The sequence below is a fragment of the Nesoenas mayeri genome, assembly GCF_963082525.1.
Source record: "Nesoenas mayeri genome assembly, chromosome: Z".
In the NCBI taxonomy this organism is placed as follows: domain Eukaryota; kingdom Metazoa; phylum Chordata; class Aves; order Columbiformes; family Columbidae; genus Nesoenas; species Nesoenas mayeri.
The window spans coordinates 43,979,623-43,999,426 of record NC_137542.1 but is presented as its reverse complement, the minus strand read 5'-3'; the positions used below and the strand labels follow the sequence as shown (position 1 = coordinate 43,999,426).

The 19,804-nt window shown below is 34.1% G+C and overlaps 1 protein-coding gene across 1 annotated transcript in view; it reads right to left on the bottom strand.

Moving 5' to 3' along the window:
- Positions 1–673: 673 nt before the first annotated feature.
- Positions 674–19,804, bottom strand: part of AP3S1 (adaptor related protein complex 3 subunit sigma 1) — a 32,362-nt gene continuing 13,231 nt past the window's right edge. The window contains exons 5-6 of the mRNA XM_080362104.1: positions 11,227–11,334; positions 674–1,959 (exon numbers count right to left, since the gene is read on the bottom strand). Coding sequence (XP_080218230.1) covers positions 1,831–1,959; positions 11,227–11,334 — 237 coding nt within the window. The 3' untranslated portion in view covers positions 674–1,830. The remainder of the gene's footprint in view (positions 1,960–11,226; positions 11,335–19,804) is intronic.

The window sequence follows — 19,804 nt, the reverse complement described above, 5'->3', positions numbered from 1 at the left end:
TTTCAGATTTGTACTAGCGAAGCTGTCTAACTTGGGCATACTAAAGAATACTCCATAGAGAAAAAAATGCTGCACTTTTCATTCTTTCAGTTTCTTCAGTGGAAATGAGAAAGTGGCAGTTTTCTACTTAAGCCCCACCTGAAATTTCCTGAAGTCTCAAACCTAAAAGCTAACTTGGAAGAATAAATGTTCTTTTCAAGAGGCATGGAGAGGGCAACACTGTTTTCAAAAGCATTTATAAAATAGTGTTACTTGATGCTTATTAAGTGTGAGACCAACAATATACATTGGTGTGTGTCCCCTGCCCCCCCGAAGTACATTTAAATTCCTTGGATTGTATCAGATTTTCTACTTCAAAAGTAATTTCTCTTTCTGCTTTTCTCTCTCAAATGCTCTCAAAAGGTACCAATGATAGTCACTATGGATCAGCTGGAAAATGTGATGTGATTCTAAGTTTATCCTATGGGGTATGTCTTAACGTTGAACTCATAGGAAAAGAATGCTTCTTTTACACCACATCCAAATTTCTGAAGTAACATGGGACCTCTCAGGCTATTCCTGAAGTGTTTGTCCTTAAAACAATGTTATTATATTTCATATACTTTGTCAACTGCAATTCCTTTGGAAAACAAAACAAAACAAAAACTTCACAAGAATTCTTAAATATCTCAATGATATTTTTATTATTTATTTAAACAGACTTGTACATCACACAGAGCTTAAGAGCATGATTATAAAAACCAGTCACTATCCCCTTTTATTTTTTTTAGATCACAGAAGAGTTTAAGAGCTGAGTAACTTACACAGAGGTGATAGCACAGATTCTCTGAGGTCTTAACAATACTAAGTATCTCATGAATCTAATTCTCAAAGTAGATAATCACAAATGTCACCAGGCACAGAAGCCCTATTAAGGTGTCCTCATTTATCTTTCCAGAAGTCCTTTCTTATCACATTACTTGATACCTTCATGTTTACAGTTCTGAGTTGCCCAGTCTCCTCAGCCCACTCTGTACTTTTCACAACACACAGGGCAACTGCAGAGACCCTTTTTTTCCAAAGCAATGTCAGACCCTCAGAGAGAGTCTATCAGATTGTGTAAGTATCTTCTCAACACCTATGTGTAAACAGAAGTAATCAGATCTTCAGTAAAGGCAGTTTTTCCTTCAGAATAATAATGAACAGCTTTTGTGACAAATGTAAAGAGCCAATACGCTCAATACAATACCACCGTGTAATTCCTTCAGAGATTAAACTACAACATTAATGCTTGCTACAACAGTATTCATATATAGTCAATTGGCTCAATGAATAGGAAATTACATGATTTATTGCAAAGAGTAGATTTCTGACAAACAGGTATTCAGAAGTCCAGTTTGTTATTATTTTATTTAAACAAAACAAGAGTTTAATGTTTTCATGCAACATTTGCACTTAAATAATCATAACTAACAGCAGAAGTAGTTAAGGAATGCACTAATTATAGACCTTAGTGAATATACAAAAAACCTCAGCATTATAGGTTATACAAAGTAAAGAACATCTTAAATACTTTCCCAAAATACTGCAGCAGCCGAGACACAGTGATATGCCTTACAAGGGCATAGGAATGTAATTTAGAAATCACACGGGAACTACCCATTTCCTTTAATTTCACAAACAAGACAAAAGCAACATTCAACTCCACGCACTGATTTTTTCAAGTTATGTCTATACAGTACCTTGAGTTTTATCCAAATAGTAAAAGTACAACATGTCGTTTATTTAGTAAACAATTATGCAGTAAATCTCTATTACATTTCTTCCTTGGTTTTACCTGAAGTAGCCATGTTATTTAAAAGAGGGCAGGTTTGGCACTTTTATACTGATGTCACCAATATTAATATTTCTTGGGATCTCTGGCAGATTCATATTCTTTACAGCTGAAACAGCCCGGGCTGGAGCTCCTGCTAAACCAGCCTGTGTATAAAGTGAGGGAAAAATGCAAGTGAGACAAATTGGTCACAAGAAGTTTCACAAGCAGTATACACAGACAACTAACTTTTCAAGTATTTCAGTGGTTACACAATTAGAAAGACCAGATGGTAATTGTGTTTGGGATGAAATGGGTTACTTGGAAATATTAAACCATAAAGAGAAAACAGTTCACACATTCCTTTTTATATGGCAAAACACATAACGTCAACTTGATGAAAAAGTATGCAGGGACAGGAGGCTTATCCAAGCATGTGTAATGTGTAGGTTATAGAACACAGAATCTAGTGGTATTTGAAGTCCAATGTGCTGTCTTTGTCTCTTACCTATTCTGAAAGTTCACATGGTTCACAGTTCACTAACAGCGGTCACAGGTTCAGAACATGTAACCTCAAAGTAACAAGCTACTGAATGTCAGTTGTACCATATTACTAATCTAAATGAATATATACATGTATATGAAAGGTATTTCAAGGTGGCTTAGCTGAAACTGAAAAGGATAAACAGCTTACATTTGTGGGCGATAATGAACACGCAGACAGATCGTTCCTACAGACCAACTGGAATAATCTGCTGTCCCACAGTATCTAATTATATGCTAACATATCTGCACCTTCAGGCACACCACAACAACATATAATAATCTGGTTATGCCAAATTAAATGTTGAAGCACGTATTTTCTATTAAAGACCTCTACAGCATGTAGTCTCTCTTCACTTAAAGCCAGAGTCTTTCTGTATAAATATGCAAGTTCTACAATACAGAACAATGTTCATTACCGACTTCCATCTAGTTCTACTTTTTAGATAAAATAACTGCCAAGTTTACACACTAGAGTATATCACTGAAATGCGAACAAAGATTATTTACAGCTCAGAGGCCTGAAGACATGCAAAACAAGATCTTTACTTATTACTTCTGAAGAACATCTCTTCAAAACCTTTCCATTTTAAGGAATATTAGAAAAACGCCATTAATTTAGTTACTGTATTTGATGCTGTGTAGAAAAGGTACTATTCGTTTTAAGTATAGAAATGTTTCTCCTAAAAGTTCAGATTTTCTATGGGTATTTAGAATTAGCTGTGTGGTTTTTGATCAGGTTTGCCACAAAAGTGAAAAAATAATTTTGTTCTTGCTGGGAAAAAAAAAATCCTCAAAAATTTTAAAAACAGGGCTCTTATTTGCAGAAAAACACATTATATTCCAAATTCTGTGAATATGTTAAAAAGCTACCTTTTTATGTTGATGTTTTCAAAGTAGAATTAAAAATATTCAAAAATAAAGAAAAGCACAAAGTGATTTTCAGAACTACTACAGTTTTAGAGTGTGGCATATTGCAGGCCCAGTAAGATGGAAAAATTCACACAAAACAAAGCAACATGCTAAGCACTGGTTAAATGAAAGGCTAAACCTGTAGAAATTGAAGGACTTTCACTACAAGAGTGTCAAAGACTGAATAAACCAGTGCATTTGTAGATAAAATAATTCTGAGCAAGAAATACAGCAAAACAAAAGAAGAAAAACTCCTGGAAAAGTTTGTATCATATCTGTTAATTAAATAGTGTTGGTAGGTGACTATTGTTCAAAGCCTTTGACTTCCATGGTGTCGACCTGCACTACTGCAGAGAAGGACACAAACACCCCATATACTCCTCAGATAACAACTCCACTTATTGAAGGACGTGTAAATAAATAAATAAATAAATAAATAAATAAATAAATAAATAAATGAATAAGTAAAATCTTCCTTTTACTACTCTCCTGTAAGAAATACATCTAAGATTTCCATCATAAATCCCTAGATTTTAGTCACAGGAGGATTCCCAGTACCAGGAACTGAGACCAGAAAGCCACGAGTCATCCATCACAACACTCCCCCTGCCAGACACTCACACATGAGACATGCCGAAGTTGGGAGAGGCATGTGGGGGTGGAGGAGAAAGCTCAGGAAATCTTAAATCTCTAATGCCACCAAGTAATTTGCTCTCACTTTGGCTCCAACATAATCTAAATTAACAGTTCTCAAAAGTGCACACTAAATAAAACTCTAAAAGTGCAAAAAGCTATTTTCAAAGCCTCTTTTCCTCGGTTTCCCTTACTACCACCAAGACTGTCCGGTCATTCACTTCAGAGGCTGTTTCAATTGCAATACCTTCATGAAGGGAAAAATCTGGACCTAACATTAGTAGTATTAAGAAATGCAAGTACCCTAAATTTGCATCCCTGAATCTGCAATATCTTAAAGTAGCAGCATTAGACACTGCAATTTGGTGCTATTTATTAAAAAACAGTGCAGAAGACATGAAGCTGCCCAACACTGTCCTTTTATATTTGAGAACTAGGAAGTACTAATTTGAAATCAAGAAGTAACTACCAGTGAAGTTTCATCACATGAAGCAGTAAATGCATTTCCATTTTATTTGGTTCTATCCTTTAAATTTTTTATTAGGTAACTGGAGAAAAATTATTTAAGCAAAAATGAAAGTGGGGCAATGTAAACTGTTTTCCATAGAGAAGATGAAAATACTAATAGAGTAGTAACAAAAGCAATGAATTATACAACTTGTAACTGAAACAATGGGAAACCAGAAGAATATCGTTAAGTGATAGACGTGGTCCACACAAACAAGCATGGCTGGCAATTTGAAAGAGAGATGCCTTCTAGGTGACTAGGATGGAGATTCCTTACCCTAATTTAATGGAAATTAATTATTCTTAATGGACAAATAAAAGTTTTAGTATAACCGGTCATTATTTTTACCTACCTGCAGCTATCCTCTTTACACAGACTTACAGTCCCTGCCTCCCGCCCCAATGGCAAGGATACAATGGAGACACAATTGAGAATTATTTAAAACACCACAGTTGACATGACCATTGCCCTTCCACCCCCTTATGCAGTCACAACTTCCAACAGCCACATTTCACGAGGACCGTTCTGGATCAGGATCAGTGAAGATCCCTGACAAAAGTTCTATGAATTTTGGATAACTTTTTTTTTTTTTCTTTCTTTTTCTTTTTCTTTTTTTTTTTTTTTTTTTTTTTGTCCCAGTCAGATTGTCTTTCACTATCATTTGCTGGAGTATAAATTTTTAAACTATTACATTCTCTTCTCCTATAATTCTCTGTATTAAGTGTATTTGTAATTAAATGTATACATAATATGCATAGAAGAATGCTATTTATCAGAATGAATGTCAACCCTATCAAGCACAAGACAGTCATATAGTATTTCTAAGACAAAACAAACAGCCCGTAAAAATATCGAATAGATAAAAAGTACTTAAACTCCCAAACTGTATAACTAATACATTATTTCAAATTCTATTATATCTGAATGTCTTAGCATTCCTTTTTAGCATGTTGAAGAAGCAACCAGTATTCAGTCCTTCCATTTACTTATAATTTCTTTTACAGAAAGTGAACCGTATTTACACATACAAATGTACTAAAAGAAGTACTTCCAGCCCAATGTGATTTAAGGAGTTTTACTTAGGTACCTGATTAAAAGAGCCATCACTGTAACAGTGAACTGGACAAGTTTCAAATGCCTTTTTTATCAAATAATTCAGCAGGTAAGTTGGTGATGTGCAAAGAAAAAACTGTTTCACTTGGGAAAACAAACCAAAACAAAACCCAAAACAAACAAAAAAATCCCACCACAACATCCATGTAGCAAGTTTTAAACATGCAATGAATGATGAATAGTCTGTCACAGCAAGCAAATGACTTAAGCAAGTGAAATGAAACTTCTAAAGACATATTAATGAAATTCTGGAAATACAGTACGAATTGCATAGAGGTGGTATTACAATAAGCCAATACAATTTTTTTGCCACAGCTGCTTTGTATTCTCTATTTCATTTGTTATTGAAAGTTGTACTTTAATGTTGAAATGCTGTGTGTTAAAATTTTAGGTTCAGTTACCACAAAAAATTCTTCTAAACATTCTCATATACCTTTAGAGTGAAAGAGCAATGGCATATATGCAAAACAATAATGCTATTTTAAAAACTCAAATAGACACATTTAATAATAGAACTTTTATTCTCCTGATTCTAGTCTATCAAGTGAGAAATGTGAGCTGTTCCTTTACTTGGGTCATTATTTATCACTACAGGAATTAATTTCCTTCATTCTTATCATCACCCTTTCTCATAATGCCCCACTGATAATTCTACAGGAAAGTGATCCCAGAAACATTGTTGTACTCTTTAAAAAGAAATTCAGATCGTTTGGAGAAAGTATTGCACATCACAAATGTAGTTAATATGCACATACAAATAGGAAAAAAAAAAAAATTCAAACTGTCATCCCCAACAACACTACACAGAGCTAGCTATCGCTAAAACAAATATATAAAAATATACAGGCTACTAGAAAACAAAATAATGAAGGCTAACGCTTTGCAAAATAAGCCACCCTTTTCCAGTTATTTCAGAGGCACTAGGACCTTTCTGCTGCTGATGTTTCATACCAACGCTTCTTTCCAGAACACGTATGACTTCAAAGCAGCAGGGTTATGAAATCATGAAAGGATGCAATACGTAATATAAAGGAATGATCATGTCCCCTACTTATGAAGTTAAATAAATGAACATAATTAGAGAAAAAACAAAATGAAGTCTGCAAGTATATCAAAATGAGGCCAAACAGATAAGAAGACTTAAGACATACTCTTGGAAATTTTAAGCACTTGAATCACAAAGAGAGTAATGGATGGGAATGATTAATTATTTGTTTCTTTGTTTTTAATTGCCAGACCCAAAAATAAAAACAGAATATGTGTGAGCAGAATAGAGAAAAAGAAAAGTAGCTTTGCACAAATAAAAATAAAACAAACCTGAAATCAAGCTCCCTAGTGTTATGATGAAATACACATTATATGTTAAAAGTACTGACATATTAGGCAGAGGAAGGTCATTTGCTTGTTTTTCTTCATGTGCTATAGCATATTTCAAATTTAGGTAAAATGTTTCATACTACCCAAAAATATTTTTTAGCTAATGCTTTACAACTTATTGCTACTAAATCCAATTACAGAATTATATTTGTTAAATCTTAAAGCTATTGCATTACTTTATCCTAGAAAGATCATATAAAAGTAAAGAGCAAAGCTATTAATAAATTAAACAAACTTCATCTGCTTAAGATTCCAGCTTTTTAAAATACCTGCAGTTTGAATACACAGATACTTAAAATGAGTGGAAATGAATTCTGAAGTACTGCTACTAACGTTGACTAACCTTGCAAGTGTTGAGCTGAATTAAATGTTTTAAACAGGAAATGACAGCGGACAATGACCATAAGCTGAAATTCAAACATAAATTTTCCTCCTCCTTTTTCAGTTTCTTGTTAATATTCATGTTCAGTGACAGCAGTTAGCAAGATTTCTTAAAGCAAAATCAGTGATCCAGATTGCAAGGGCAGCAAATGCACATCTGAAGCTGAGTACATGCTGACAGCCCTTCTCATTTTATGTTTGATATACTTAAGGTTCAAAGATCAACTCTGGTATTTCTGCATAATTAATACAAATTCCACTGATAATTTTATTCTGTATGTAGAAAACTATTTGAGTTGCCTTTGTTGATTTTGATGTTGTGGGCTTGTTTGTTTAAGTTACATTCACCTGAAACTTATTCTGAAACTTGTCTTTGTAAGCAAGTAAAAGTTCTTTGTTTTCACTTGGAAATACTAAAAGGTGATGGTATAGAGTTCATATTACCTATCTTAGATTATGAGGTACAAAACTCTCCCAATAAGGAACCTATTTCTGTTATGTCATCAGATCATATTTTGTTATCTGTGTGTTCAATTTTTACTCAGATTAGTTTTGCAGTTTTTTTTCTAATATTCATATAAGTTTCTGAAACAATGATAGAAAGAAAAGTTAAATTCTAAAATGCAGGAAGAGAAATAAAAAAAAAAAAAATATATGATGTCAATGGAATGCTAGTAAAATACACTATAGCCAATAAAAAGATGAGGGAATTACAAGAAGAAACTAGCACAAAAAGTAGGCTACAAGGACTAGTATGGGTATTTTTACACATAATTTTTGAGTCTGGCCTACATAATTTATTGCCTTTGACATCATTTTGCTTTCCCTTTTTGTTAAAAGTACATTTTTTTCTAAAAGTCAGCAATACCTTTGTCTACCTGTCCTGTCTGGGAGACTGAAAGATAAAGGTCTGTAAGAGAGAAGAATGGAAAGAGCTAGAAAAGATCAGGAGGTTCGGAAAAAATGAGGTCCAACTTAAAAGTCTAAATCACACACAGTCGAACACTCCAAATAGAGAAGAGGTAGCCCAGGTTCACCTATGAAACTTCAGGAGGCTCTGGATAAAATCCCAATGACCCCTCTCCCAAAAATTCCCTCCCTTAATTGCAATGATCCTTTGGCTTCAGGAGGATTGACCGCAAATCCATTCATAGATAAACACTAAACTGAAAGGTAGGGAAATGCATTTAAAACAACATTTCTGAGGGTAGAAATAAAATTTACTTTGTAGCCCATCCAAGCAATGTAAGAGCTGAATCAGAAATCAAAGCTAGGGACTCCCTCATAGTGGTTTAAGTAATTAATCTTTGTTGAAAGCATTAACAAATTGTTTGACTTGATAGCTTTGCTCAAGTATTTGTGAATTTAAAAAATGCATTCAATCTTCTTCACTGAATTCTAACTGAAAGGCTGTTTAGAAACCTAATACATAACTAGACAAATACCTGATGTCAAATGGCTAAACTTCTTATATTAAGGGAAGCCAGGTGGGCAAAATACAAAATTTAAAACATTTCTGAAAATGTTGCTTATTACAACTTTATAAGCTTCATCATTTCAGCTACAAAAGGCAATTTTAAGCAGCTATTTTAAGGATGCAAAAACTATGACGGAGTCTAACTAGGCAAACAGACTAAAGCAAGAGTGCTGTGGCATAAGTGGCAGCCCTATAATAATACAATACAATATATAATTTCTAAATATATAACATAAAGGTTCTAATTTTTTTTATTTTTTTTATTTTTTTTTTTTTTTTTTTTAATTAAAGAAAACTAAGAAGATCCACTAGTTTTGATTTCTTAGTGACCAGCATTCAAAAATATTATCAACTGGTTTGGAATTACATGAACTGGATTTGCTCGTATCTTGAAAATACATGTTCAGGAAAGATATGTTCAAAGATTTACAATCTTGATCAAAAAGACAAAGGGAAAACAAATAGCAATCAGGAAACTTCTATGGATATACATGAAACAAATGATTAATGATCTGAGGAAATAGTTACCAGATATTATGAAGTATCTGAACACTACAGTAACTGTTACATTTGAAAAGAAACAGTCACTGAACTAACAAAAAAAATGTATTTGTGGTGAGCAGATTGTGAAATGTTCTACTCCATCCCAGCCACCAAGTGTTTTAATTTATCACTGCTACTTCTTTACCTTCTATAATTCATTGCTGAATGTAAAGGAACAAGTTGCTATTTGCCTTACCAAAAGCACGTAGAGCTCAGAGCATGTGTATCTCCTACCACCTATTTTTATACTAGAAGCTTCTTAAAAGAAAGAATGACTGACTGATGAAAAATGGAAAACAGCAAGTATTGCAGCTGGCTGCACTGAAACAATGAGTTTCAGATGACTAGTCAGAGACTGGTCTACCACTGACTTGGCAGCAGAATTCACATAATTAAAAATAAATACTTTAATGAAGTATTTTTAGGTAAAACGGATATGCACATAATACATGGTAGGACACAGCTGGTCAGTAAGTTCAGCTTTTGTGACACTATGTTACCCTTTCATCAAATAAAGAAAAAAATATGCATCTAGAATTATTCAAATATAGTAAGAAACTTATGAGAATAATTCCAAATACTCATCTCTGTGACCAATGGTTCATTCTGAGTTTGAGAAAAATGTTAAAATGAACGTTTTGGACACCTTCATAATCTACAATATAATCCTTTTGGATTTATACTGCTATGCACTGTATCATATCATACCTAGCTTTTTCCTGTTTTTCACAGTGTTGTGCTGTTGTTGGATACAGTTTGGAAGTTGTGCAAAACAGACAATTAAATGTATTAAAAGACTTGAGGTTGTGCAGTCGGTGTGAAATTGCAGCATTAGCAGAACAGTATGAATTGTACTACAAAAAAGCTGAAGAATTCATTTTTCTCTTTGTTGCAGTTTAAACTAGGAGGTTCTCTGGGTCTTCTAAAATGTCATTTAGCTCATATTTATGCCACCTGCAATATTTCAATCTACTCAGCTGACTTCAACTTTGGAAACAGTCTCCAACTCAAGCAAAGGTTTGTTTAGAAGTTCTAATATTACACTTCAAAAATCAGATTATGTGTTCTTCTGTGGAATGACTCTCATCAACAAGAATTAATCACAGACTTAGCTAAGATGTACTAGTAGTATTTTGGCTTACGAGGCGTGTCTGGTGATGTTAAAAGAACAACAATAGTCTGTGTCATAGCTGAAGTTAATTCTAAAATCCTAGCCTAAGTTTATTTCCTAAATACAAATTCAACAATTGTTGAAGTGAAAAAGGATTCCTACAACTTATGTGAGTACCCCCCAGACTGTTACAGGCACACACAGAATACCATTTCTCACTGTAATCTGTTTAATTGAAGACCCAATGTTCAGATTACCAAAATGGCAGAATTCATTTTTACTTTAAAGGGTCTAAAACTGGGCTTTGAAGTCTATCTACTCCATTTCAGTCCAATTTATCATTTTGTGTTGCAGCACTATTGTGACACTAAACATGCTGCGATTTATTTCAGGTGCTAGAAACATACTAGCAGACAGGAATAGGTAGTCTTTGTATACACACTTTGGTTCTTTACCTGATTTCACTTAAGTGTTACGGTCACTAGTCCAGCATAACAAATACACTGGAAATAAGATGCTTTCTGCAAGAGAAACTTAGAGAACTACAGATGTATCTCAATAGCAATGGTGCACAATGCTATTAAACACAAATAACAAAAACTAATCTGTAGCAACTCTAATCAATTATTACTTCAGATGAAAAGTACAACATCCTAGCCTAATGATACATTGTCAATTTTTAGCATTATAAGCAAGCAGCTGTATATACTTTGCTACTGAAGGGCAAAAAGCATTATATAGCATGCATTAACTACAACCAGAACTACAACTGTACGAACTACAACTACAACTACTACAATTTTCAGTTCCAAAACTACACAGTGCATCACTCTTACCTCAGATTTCTCCAGTTTATTTTGAGCATCAATCTGAGTGACAATTTCATTCATGTTCGTCTCCAAAACCATTCCACCCATGACCATTTCAGCCAATATATTATGGACCTAAAAAAGACCAAAGGAAGATTTAAAAACGCAAAATGTCCTACACACATGTGGACAGACGATATCTAGATTTGTAAATACAGAAACACATATATTCTATAAGTCATTTAAATGTTAGCTATTATTTAAAACCATTTGGGAACAAAGTTCATAACTTGATGTTTGTTAATTCAGTATCTAGTTCTGTTACAAACTCATCAGAGACACCACTTTGCTTATCAATGCTAGAAGAAAATTCCACATTCATAGTTCTTTCAGTACCTGTTTTCTGCCCACAGACTATGGACAAGAGTTCTAATCTGCATCAATAGTGGTAATACCTGTAAGGAGCAAGTTCTACAACATTAAACAAATTGCTCACAAACAGATGTGTAAAAATGACTTCAGTGATATTCACCCACCAAGGGTACCAGGACAAAGCTTAGAAATAGTATTAACATACCTTACCCACAGCCAAGCTACACCATAAAAAGTAAGTCTTCAGCATCTAGGACTAAGATTGAGAGCTAGGACTCAAACAGAAGGACTATATAAGCCATCTGGGGATATGAATTAAATGGGTATGTCTAAATATCCCTCTTCCCTGCAACCCCAGTTTGGGGATGGAGCTCTGTTTCACATACCTCTATTTCACAGTCTGTATTAGTATTTATCTAGAGACTATTTCTTTGAAAAAAAACCCCACATGCTTCCACATACTTTCTAGTAAAAATCCAAAGTTAATATGTAACGTATAATATTTTAATCCCACTACAATTCCGAAGACAAGGAACACTTTATTGCTTGTCTGAAATAAACACATGGTACAATCTGATACTTCAAAGCATAGTTCTACTACTATTTTGGATATTCTTGCAATTTCCTGGTGGATTAAGGATAGAAGTAAATCTCTAAATCAAACATTTCTAAAGATGAGTTGCAAGTAGTATATAAAAAACCACAGCACTTTCCATTTTTGTGCCATATCTCAAAAACAAAACTGAAGAGTTGTTTCTCTGATAAATCATTAGCATGTTTCAGTAGAAACTTAAAAAATGAACTTGTTTAGAGATGCTAAAAACAGCTCTTCCTGCCTATTGCTCCTGAGCAGAGCTACAAGAAAGACTACTAATCCTTACTGAGCCACTCTCTTACTCCTTGCATATATATTTCCTTTGCAACATACCAAGCTAAAAAGCAAAATATTTTAGTAAAAGAGGTGTCAAATAATTAATACTCCTGGTTTCTTATTAGGTAAATGTAGAGGCTTTTCACTGTCACAATCATTGGTAGTTATTATTCCCCCTAATAGGTACAGGTAAACAACTACAGTCCTGTCAACACCACTCATAACAGAGATCATGTTTTCCTCTAGAGTGCTACTTACCACTTCTCAGGTGTAGTAAATGCTTTAAAGAATAACTGTGGAAGCATCACAGGATTTGTGTCCAAATAAATCTCCAAATGTTTTAGAAAACAGTATCATTGTCTATCATCACTTGGATTGAAAGAGGTACTAGACTTTACTGAACATCCTACTTGATGACATACACCTTCAACTACGAATTCACAGCACATGCAGCAGCATATTTGCATATGGTTTTAAAATACTGAAAGCATGAACAAAAAGACTGTGGACTGGATTTGGTGCGTGGGGGGGTGTTGGTTGGTTGGTTCAGGTTTGTGAGGTTTTTTTCCAACCTGGTAGAAGGTGCAGAGATATTACTTAATAGGTGCGAGTAAGAGATCCAGTTGGTAACATAATCTTAAAAAAGCAGTGGTGGAAGGTCTCTACAATGTGCACATTATATACGACAGCTCAGGGAACAACACTATGACATGACCTATCTGATGCATCTTGCATAATATGGAGACAGTCATAAAATCAAGAAGTCGCCAAGCTTGGGTAGAAGAACTAGGTTGCATGGCCTCTAGAAGCTCCTTCCAGTGTAAATTATTTTATAGTTCTAAGAATAAAGAACTTGAACTGTTTTACTATTTTATAAATTAAAATGAAAAAAAAAAAAAGGCTTCTTGAGAACAGAGACCACTGATAATAAAAGTAAGGTTGTAGCTCAACCACAGCAGCAAAACAAGGCAACCACTGCATGATACTGAGAGAAAGAACCCAGTTTATAGGTTCAAAGAATGCACCTGACCAAGGCATCAGTTCCCTTGGTATAAACTCTGAAAGAAGTCTGAAACATGCCAGAAAGCTACAGATTAAGAAGCAATTGACAAAGGAGCACTGTCTGCAGATAAAGTGCAAAAGGCAAACTTCAGTTTGCTGGCCAGCTCTAGCACTGATGGCATAACTGTACAGAGCAGCAGTATACTTGTACAACTGGTCTTAATATCCGGCCTTTGGAAGTTATTGCCATTATTCTTATTATGATGGATGCAGGGAAGAAGCAGAATGAATACAATTCTAAATACAGCTTCCTCACCTAAAAAAAAGCTCATAATTGAGACTGTATATGCAGATTTACAAATACGACAATAACCTTTACAGATAGAAAGAACAATGGGGACTTATATTATATTATATTGTATTGTATTGTATCGTATCGTATCTCTAAAGCACATTAGTCCACAGAAGTCTTAGTATTCTACATCAAAACATTAAGAAAATACCTTCCTTAATATTTTTAGTCATAAAGAAACTATTTAATTACTGTTGGTGTTTTAAAAGATTGCTTTATTATCATCTTGCTCTCAAAAGTCCTCTAGTTAGTATACAGTACAAACTAAAGCATCGTGAATTACTGCTGAACACTTGTTTCAGTGTTTCATGTTCAGTGTTTCACCCTACAGAAGATGTACATCGTAACATTTACCTTTCTGACATGCAAGTTGCTTTAAGGTTAAGATTTCTATTTATGCTCAAACATGCTTAAAACTTTATTCAGTCAGAGGCAAAATCCAACTAGTTCGCTGTCTGGTTTCAAAAATTCACCAGTTGACATTTAAAAAAACTATGCAAGAAATTTTAAAAGTGGTATTTATCTTGACATAAATTCTCTGCTTCCAAATATCTCCAGCTTAAGGATTCCTGAAACACAGATTGTTTACTGTGTCTTCTGTGTCTTGCTATATTTATTGTATTTTATAGCCCTGTCACATTTTCCTTTGGTTAATATGTCTAATCACTTTTGAACCCATTTAGAATATTCTTGGCATCCTATGATAAAATGGGACAATGCCATTCCATAACTTAATTATCAGTCATGAAAAATACATTTTCTTTGTTTAAAACTTACCTCCTGAAATTTTATCTGACACACTAATGTTCTTTAGTTGTGAGACACACCATTGTCAATTTTCTTCAGGTCCTTCAAAACTTTATACACCTCTTAATCTCTGCCTCCAGTATCTTGAATATTCAACTACTTTTTCCAGGCAAGGTGTTCTGTCCCTTGGATAATGTTTCTTACCTTTCCTCTGTATTTTCTTCCTTCTTTTAGTAAGCAAAATGCAAGTCTAATATACAGAATTTTAAAATATTTATAAACCATGGATTAACACAATGGCTTAATAGATTTTTTTTTTTTAACAACTTTTATTTATGATTTTCTAAGAAACAAAATACAATGATTTTTACTTGTTAATCTGTAATGAAAGGAAATCGTGACTATGACCAATAATATTATGTAAATATTGTAATCCTTTTACTCCTTTCTCTTAAATAAACTGCAAGAATAAAACAGTACTAGCAAATATTTGCCCAGATATGAGCAACAGCAAGACATAAATTTTTAATATTAACTATACTTCTTTTTTCTTTGCAAATACATATTAACAAATTAACAAATATGCATTATCTTCTCTACTTTTCAAATTAATAATTTCGCTAATTATTTTCCTAAAGAAACAAAAAAAAATATGCTGAATTTAAAAAGCATTAAGTTGCAATGAAATGCAAAATACACTTCAATAGTTTATTCAAAATGGTATTTAAGACTGAAGGCACATGGAATATACCTCTCACATTTATATTCTAAAATGCATCAGACTGTTGAGAACTTCAACTTTTCAAAACCTGAAATTGCCATTTTGTAGTAATAATTTTGAAGTGTTTTTACAAAAATCAAGCATGCTTCTTATGTCTGCTCCATGCGCTAAAAGTATGAATGCATGCTTTAACAAATGTGAAGGAATGCATCAAGAGAAAACTCTCACAGGAAAATCTTGCAAACACCGTTTTTCTTATCTTCAAGCTGCACCCTGATTCTGAAGAGTTCACTGTTCCAGACAGATAATAAACTCTCGGAAGAAATAAAGATTCTCCCAGGGATATTTCAACAGATGGCAAAAACTTGTGGAAAAATAAAAGTATTTCCTTACATCAGTTACTGAATGTATTCTACTATTTTAGTTGTAAAAGATGCTTATGAAGTTTTCTGTGACAGCTTTTCCATCACAAAGTTCTGTACTCTTGGACTGTGTAGGAATCAGCATAGGACTGAAATAAATCTTCTCAGTCTCTGGAAAATGTAGTAAGTTTGGTTTGTTCTAATACAGCTGATCTGTAAAAGAGAAGCCCAGTTCTCTCCTGCGTGAACTACACTCCTTGACACCACAAGTCCTCAAGAAACACTATCTCATTCTCACATTCCATTCTCCAAATGTATTTCTAGTACTATAACAATATTCTTCTTGAACAAGTATGTATCTTGGCTTCAGGTTACTACAAGCCATCACTGGCTCTTGTATTATGTCTGCCTGATGAAGGTAATGTTTCCATGTAGAAATTCCACATAAAATGCTACTAAAGAGGCAAGAGCTCTTGAGATTGCACAGTTTAACTCTTCTACATGCTACGTAATTTCTTACAAGAGAGGCATTGCTTTTTTTTTTTTTAGGCAGTTCTAGCAACAGGATTGGAAGAAAGTTACCTTCCACAACTCCATTGAGAACAGAAGACACAGATAAACTTTCACACAAATTAGTCAATCTTCACTTTTCCCAACACCAGACCACTCAAAATAAAATATTTGAAATGTTCCACTCCAAACTATAACTAAGACTATGTCTAGAAGAAACATCCAGCAGGAGTTGCTGCTTTTCCCTAGTGAACACTTGGAATCTATTCACAAGCCAGGCTGCAAATACCTGATAAGAAAAAGTAAATGTGTTGCAACTCAGAAGACTTAATGCATTTTGGTTCTTGACAAGGTGACCTTATCAGCAGTTTAAAGATAATTTAATTCTGTAATTTCATTCTCACCTTCCTGGGTTTTGTTTGTTTTGTTTTTCTTATGGTTCTGCAAGAATGCTAATGAATTTGACCTGCACTGAATCAAAATTTTTGATCCTATGTTATGGTATAAAGTCTTACAAACCAATTACACTGGGGGGGAAAAAAAAAAAAAAAAAAAAAAGAAAGAAAAAAGAATGAAGACATCAGATTAGTCACAATTGCACAATTAATACTATTGCACTGCTGATAGTAGCCTTGCACTACTGCAGAATTTAAGCTTTCTGTTGGCTTATGTTCAAGTTAAAAAGTACTGCACTGGCTAATGACATGTTCAAAAATTTTTTAACTCAAGGGGTTTCACTGATCTTTTATTTTGGAAATGGGTTACTTTTGCTAAAAAACCTTATTAGTATTTAGGGTTCACATTTTCCTCAGAGTTTGAAGATTCTAGCCTAAACATTTAAAGGGATTCTCATGCAGTTCTTTATTAAATCAAATTAAACACTTAAATTTTAGCTTCTGTTTGACAAATAGTTTTAAAGAAGAAAATACCATCTCATATCTGATAAAAAGTAAAATATTCTTCAAAAAAATTACTGCTTTGAAGTACCTAAGTTCTCTACAATTTATTAGAAAGATGTTTCTCATACGAAGTGTAAAAGACTACTCACGTTAAAAAGTGCTACTGAATGAAACATGATACAGAGCAACAGCTTGGACTTCACATCAGCCAAAGCATTCTGCAGCTAAAGACCAAACTCCATGCCTCAAAACAATTGCAGTATATGGGTTCTTCGAGCTCAGAAGCCAATATATAAACCACTCATTAATTCTTTTGTACTTTAATCTGCTGGTTTGGAAATGGCAAATGTGTTCCAGACAGGCTACAAATCCTAATGATTTGTCATGAGCATGGTATCAGTTGAAATACCTACTCAAAGTCATTTGCAGTCCACTGCCTGATCAAGGTACAAGTGTTTCTTCCAAAAGAACTTCCTGATTTTGAAACAAACTAATTCAGTTCCAAATATTTCAGATACTTGTTACTATTTTTAGTACACTCTAGTGATTTTTGTCTTATTTTCTTTTTGCATCTTTTGCTGTTGATGCAAAAAGATGTTCATAGATGGGGAAAGGTGACTGCACAGAAAGCAACAGTAGGCATAAAATGCAACTGAAGACATAAATTCTGTATATACCTGAAATGCTGAGAATTATATAACATCAAGAGGTGCAAATGTCATTATAAATGAAAGATTACTGTAATAACAGCATTTCTCAAAACTAGAGCAATAAATGAAACAGTTGTTTCTTATAATTGGGATTATTCAAACAAGATTGTTTCTAAACGTTTGAAAAAATACATGTCTGTTTGAAATTCAGAAAAGAGAGATCCACACAGCATTTAAACTACATAATCATAACATTTGAAAGGCAACTGCCAATCTTAACTGGAAAATCCTATAACAATTTCAGTTCTGAGTAATATAACATCAAACCACAAACAAAATAAAACAAATTACTTCTTGAAACTAAGTTCTACTCTGAGAATATTCAGATGTCTCAGATTTTGCAATTATATTTGCAAAATTACTACGCATATCTCCCACCTTATTTTATTTTTCTTCAGAAATACATGTTCCACCTTAGCTTTCAAGTCTTAAAAAGAATATGTTTTCTTAAAAATAATATGTACTCCTGGAAAAAGAAGATGGGATTTGGAAATGGGGTATTTCCCAGGTGACGAATGAAGAGAAACACACTCAAAGATCTTTCTCACTCCCTTTCCCTTCACTACCCACGTGTTCTCCCTTTTCCATTAATTTTGTGTCTTGCCAGTAACTTCCTGAGATAGTATTTCCCAGTGAGCTAATTACAACTAATTGAGTCATGCTCACTGTCTCTCACCAACTCTTCTTGCTACATGTTGGCCTAATATACATATCAGCAAGATCATAGTCTAGATTATGCATACTACTGCACACACAGTCCAAACCACATTACTAGTAGGGAATGGTACCCTCACTGAAACAATAAAACAGGTTTGAACTTTATTCCAACTATTCATTAAACTCCTGTGGATACTCTTATTTGCATGTTCAAAGGCAAAGAAGTCTCAAAAGATGCAACATTTTAAAAAACAAGAACCAAAATACTGTTGTTTAAATCCAGACAGGTTTTTAGAGCAGTCATGAGAGTCTTACTGGTTTTCTCTGCCCTATATATTAATGATGGTTTCTTAGGGGAGGAGTTAACTTCTCGTTATTTGATATGACTGAGATGTTTATTCCTGGAATAAACTTTGGAAGTATTTGTTCCTGGAATAAATTCTCAGACAGTTTTTAGAAAAAGCAATTTCTCCAAAATACCCCAATAATATTTTAGCTCCCAGAGATTTACTAAACTAAATATTCTCCAGTCAGGCCTCCTGGTATGTTGTGGGGCTTTTTACTATCAGAAAGTAGGCATATGCCAGTTTTGCCATTTCTACATCACTATCCCAGTTCTGAACTGAATCATGGAAGATATGTACCCTTCATAAGGCACATGGGAGTGTAAAACCCTGAAGGGCACTGTAAAGACCCCATGAGTCATACTAACTGCACAGCAAGAATGGGGAAGGCCAGCATTCAGGTTCCACGCTTGCTGTGTAGCATAAGAATGTTCTCCATAGGTGATACAAAGAGAGTAGGTGTGAGCAGTGGCACAGATCTGTGAGGCTGATAAGGTGGTTAGAGAGGTGCTGCAGTCTCTCCATAAGCAATGCCTCTTGTGAGACACATAGACTCCAAAGCTGTTGTATCAAGCTTTTGAAGAACTTTCACGCTCTTTTGCACACCCTTGTGCTGGGCAAGAGAAAAACTTTGAAAGATCATGGGCCAGCTGTCCTTCAGGAAAATATCCAAATGCAGCAAAGAACAGTTTATTTTTAGGCAAATTGCCCTGGAATGCATGATGTACATCTAGTGTTTTCAACATATGTATGTCTTTTCTTCGGTAATATGTTTTGAAGGAACTGACTAATTTCGTCCACATGAGAAAGAGGAATGGAGTTCCTAAGGATATTAAATTTCCCCATATATCATGAAATAGGCAGCTAAGTGAATGGGTACTTTTAAGGATTTCACAAAGAGAAGGACTGCTGATTACAAAACAAAGCATCCACACAGGAATATTCCCCTCAAAATATAAATTCTCAGTAAGCTCAGTTATAATTTGTTCTGCTGCTGACAGGACTGTGTGTTTTGCTGTAGTTGTATAAGCCTCATCTCACTTTCCTCAGCTTCTTCC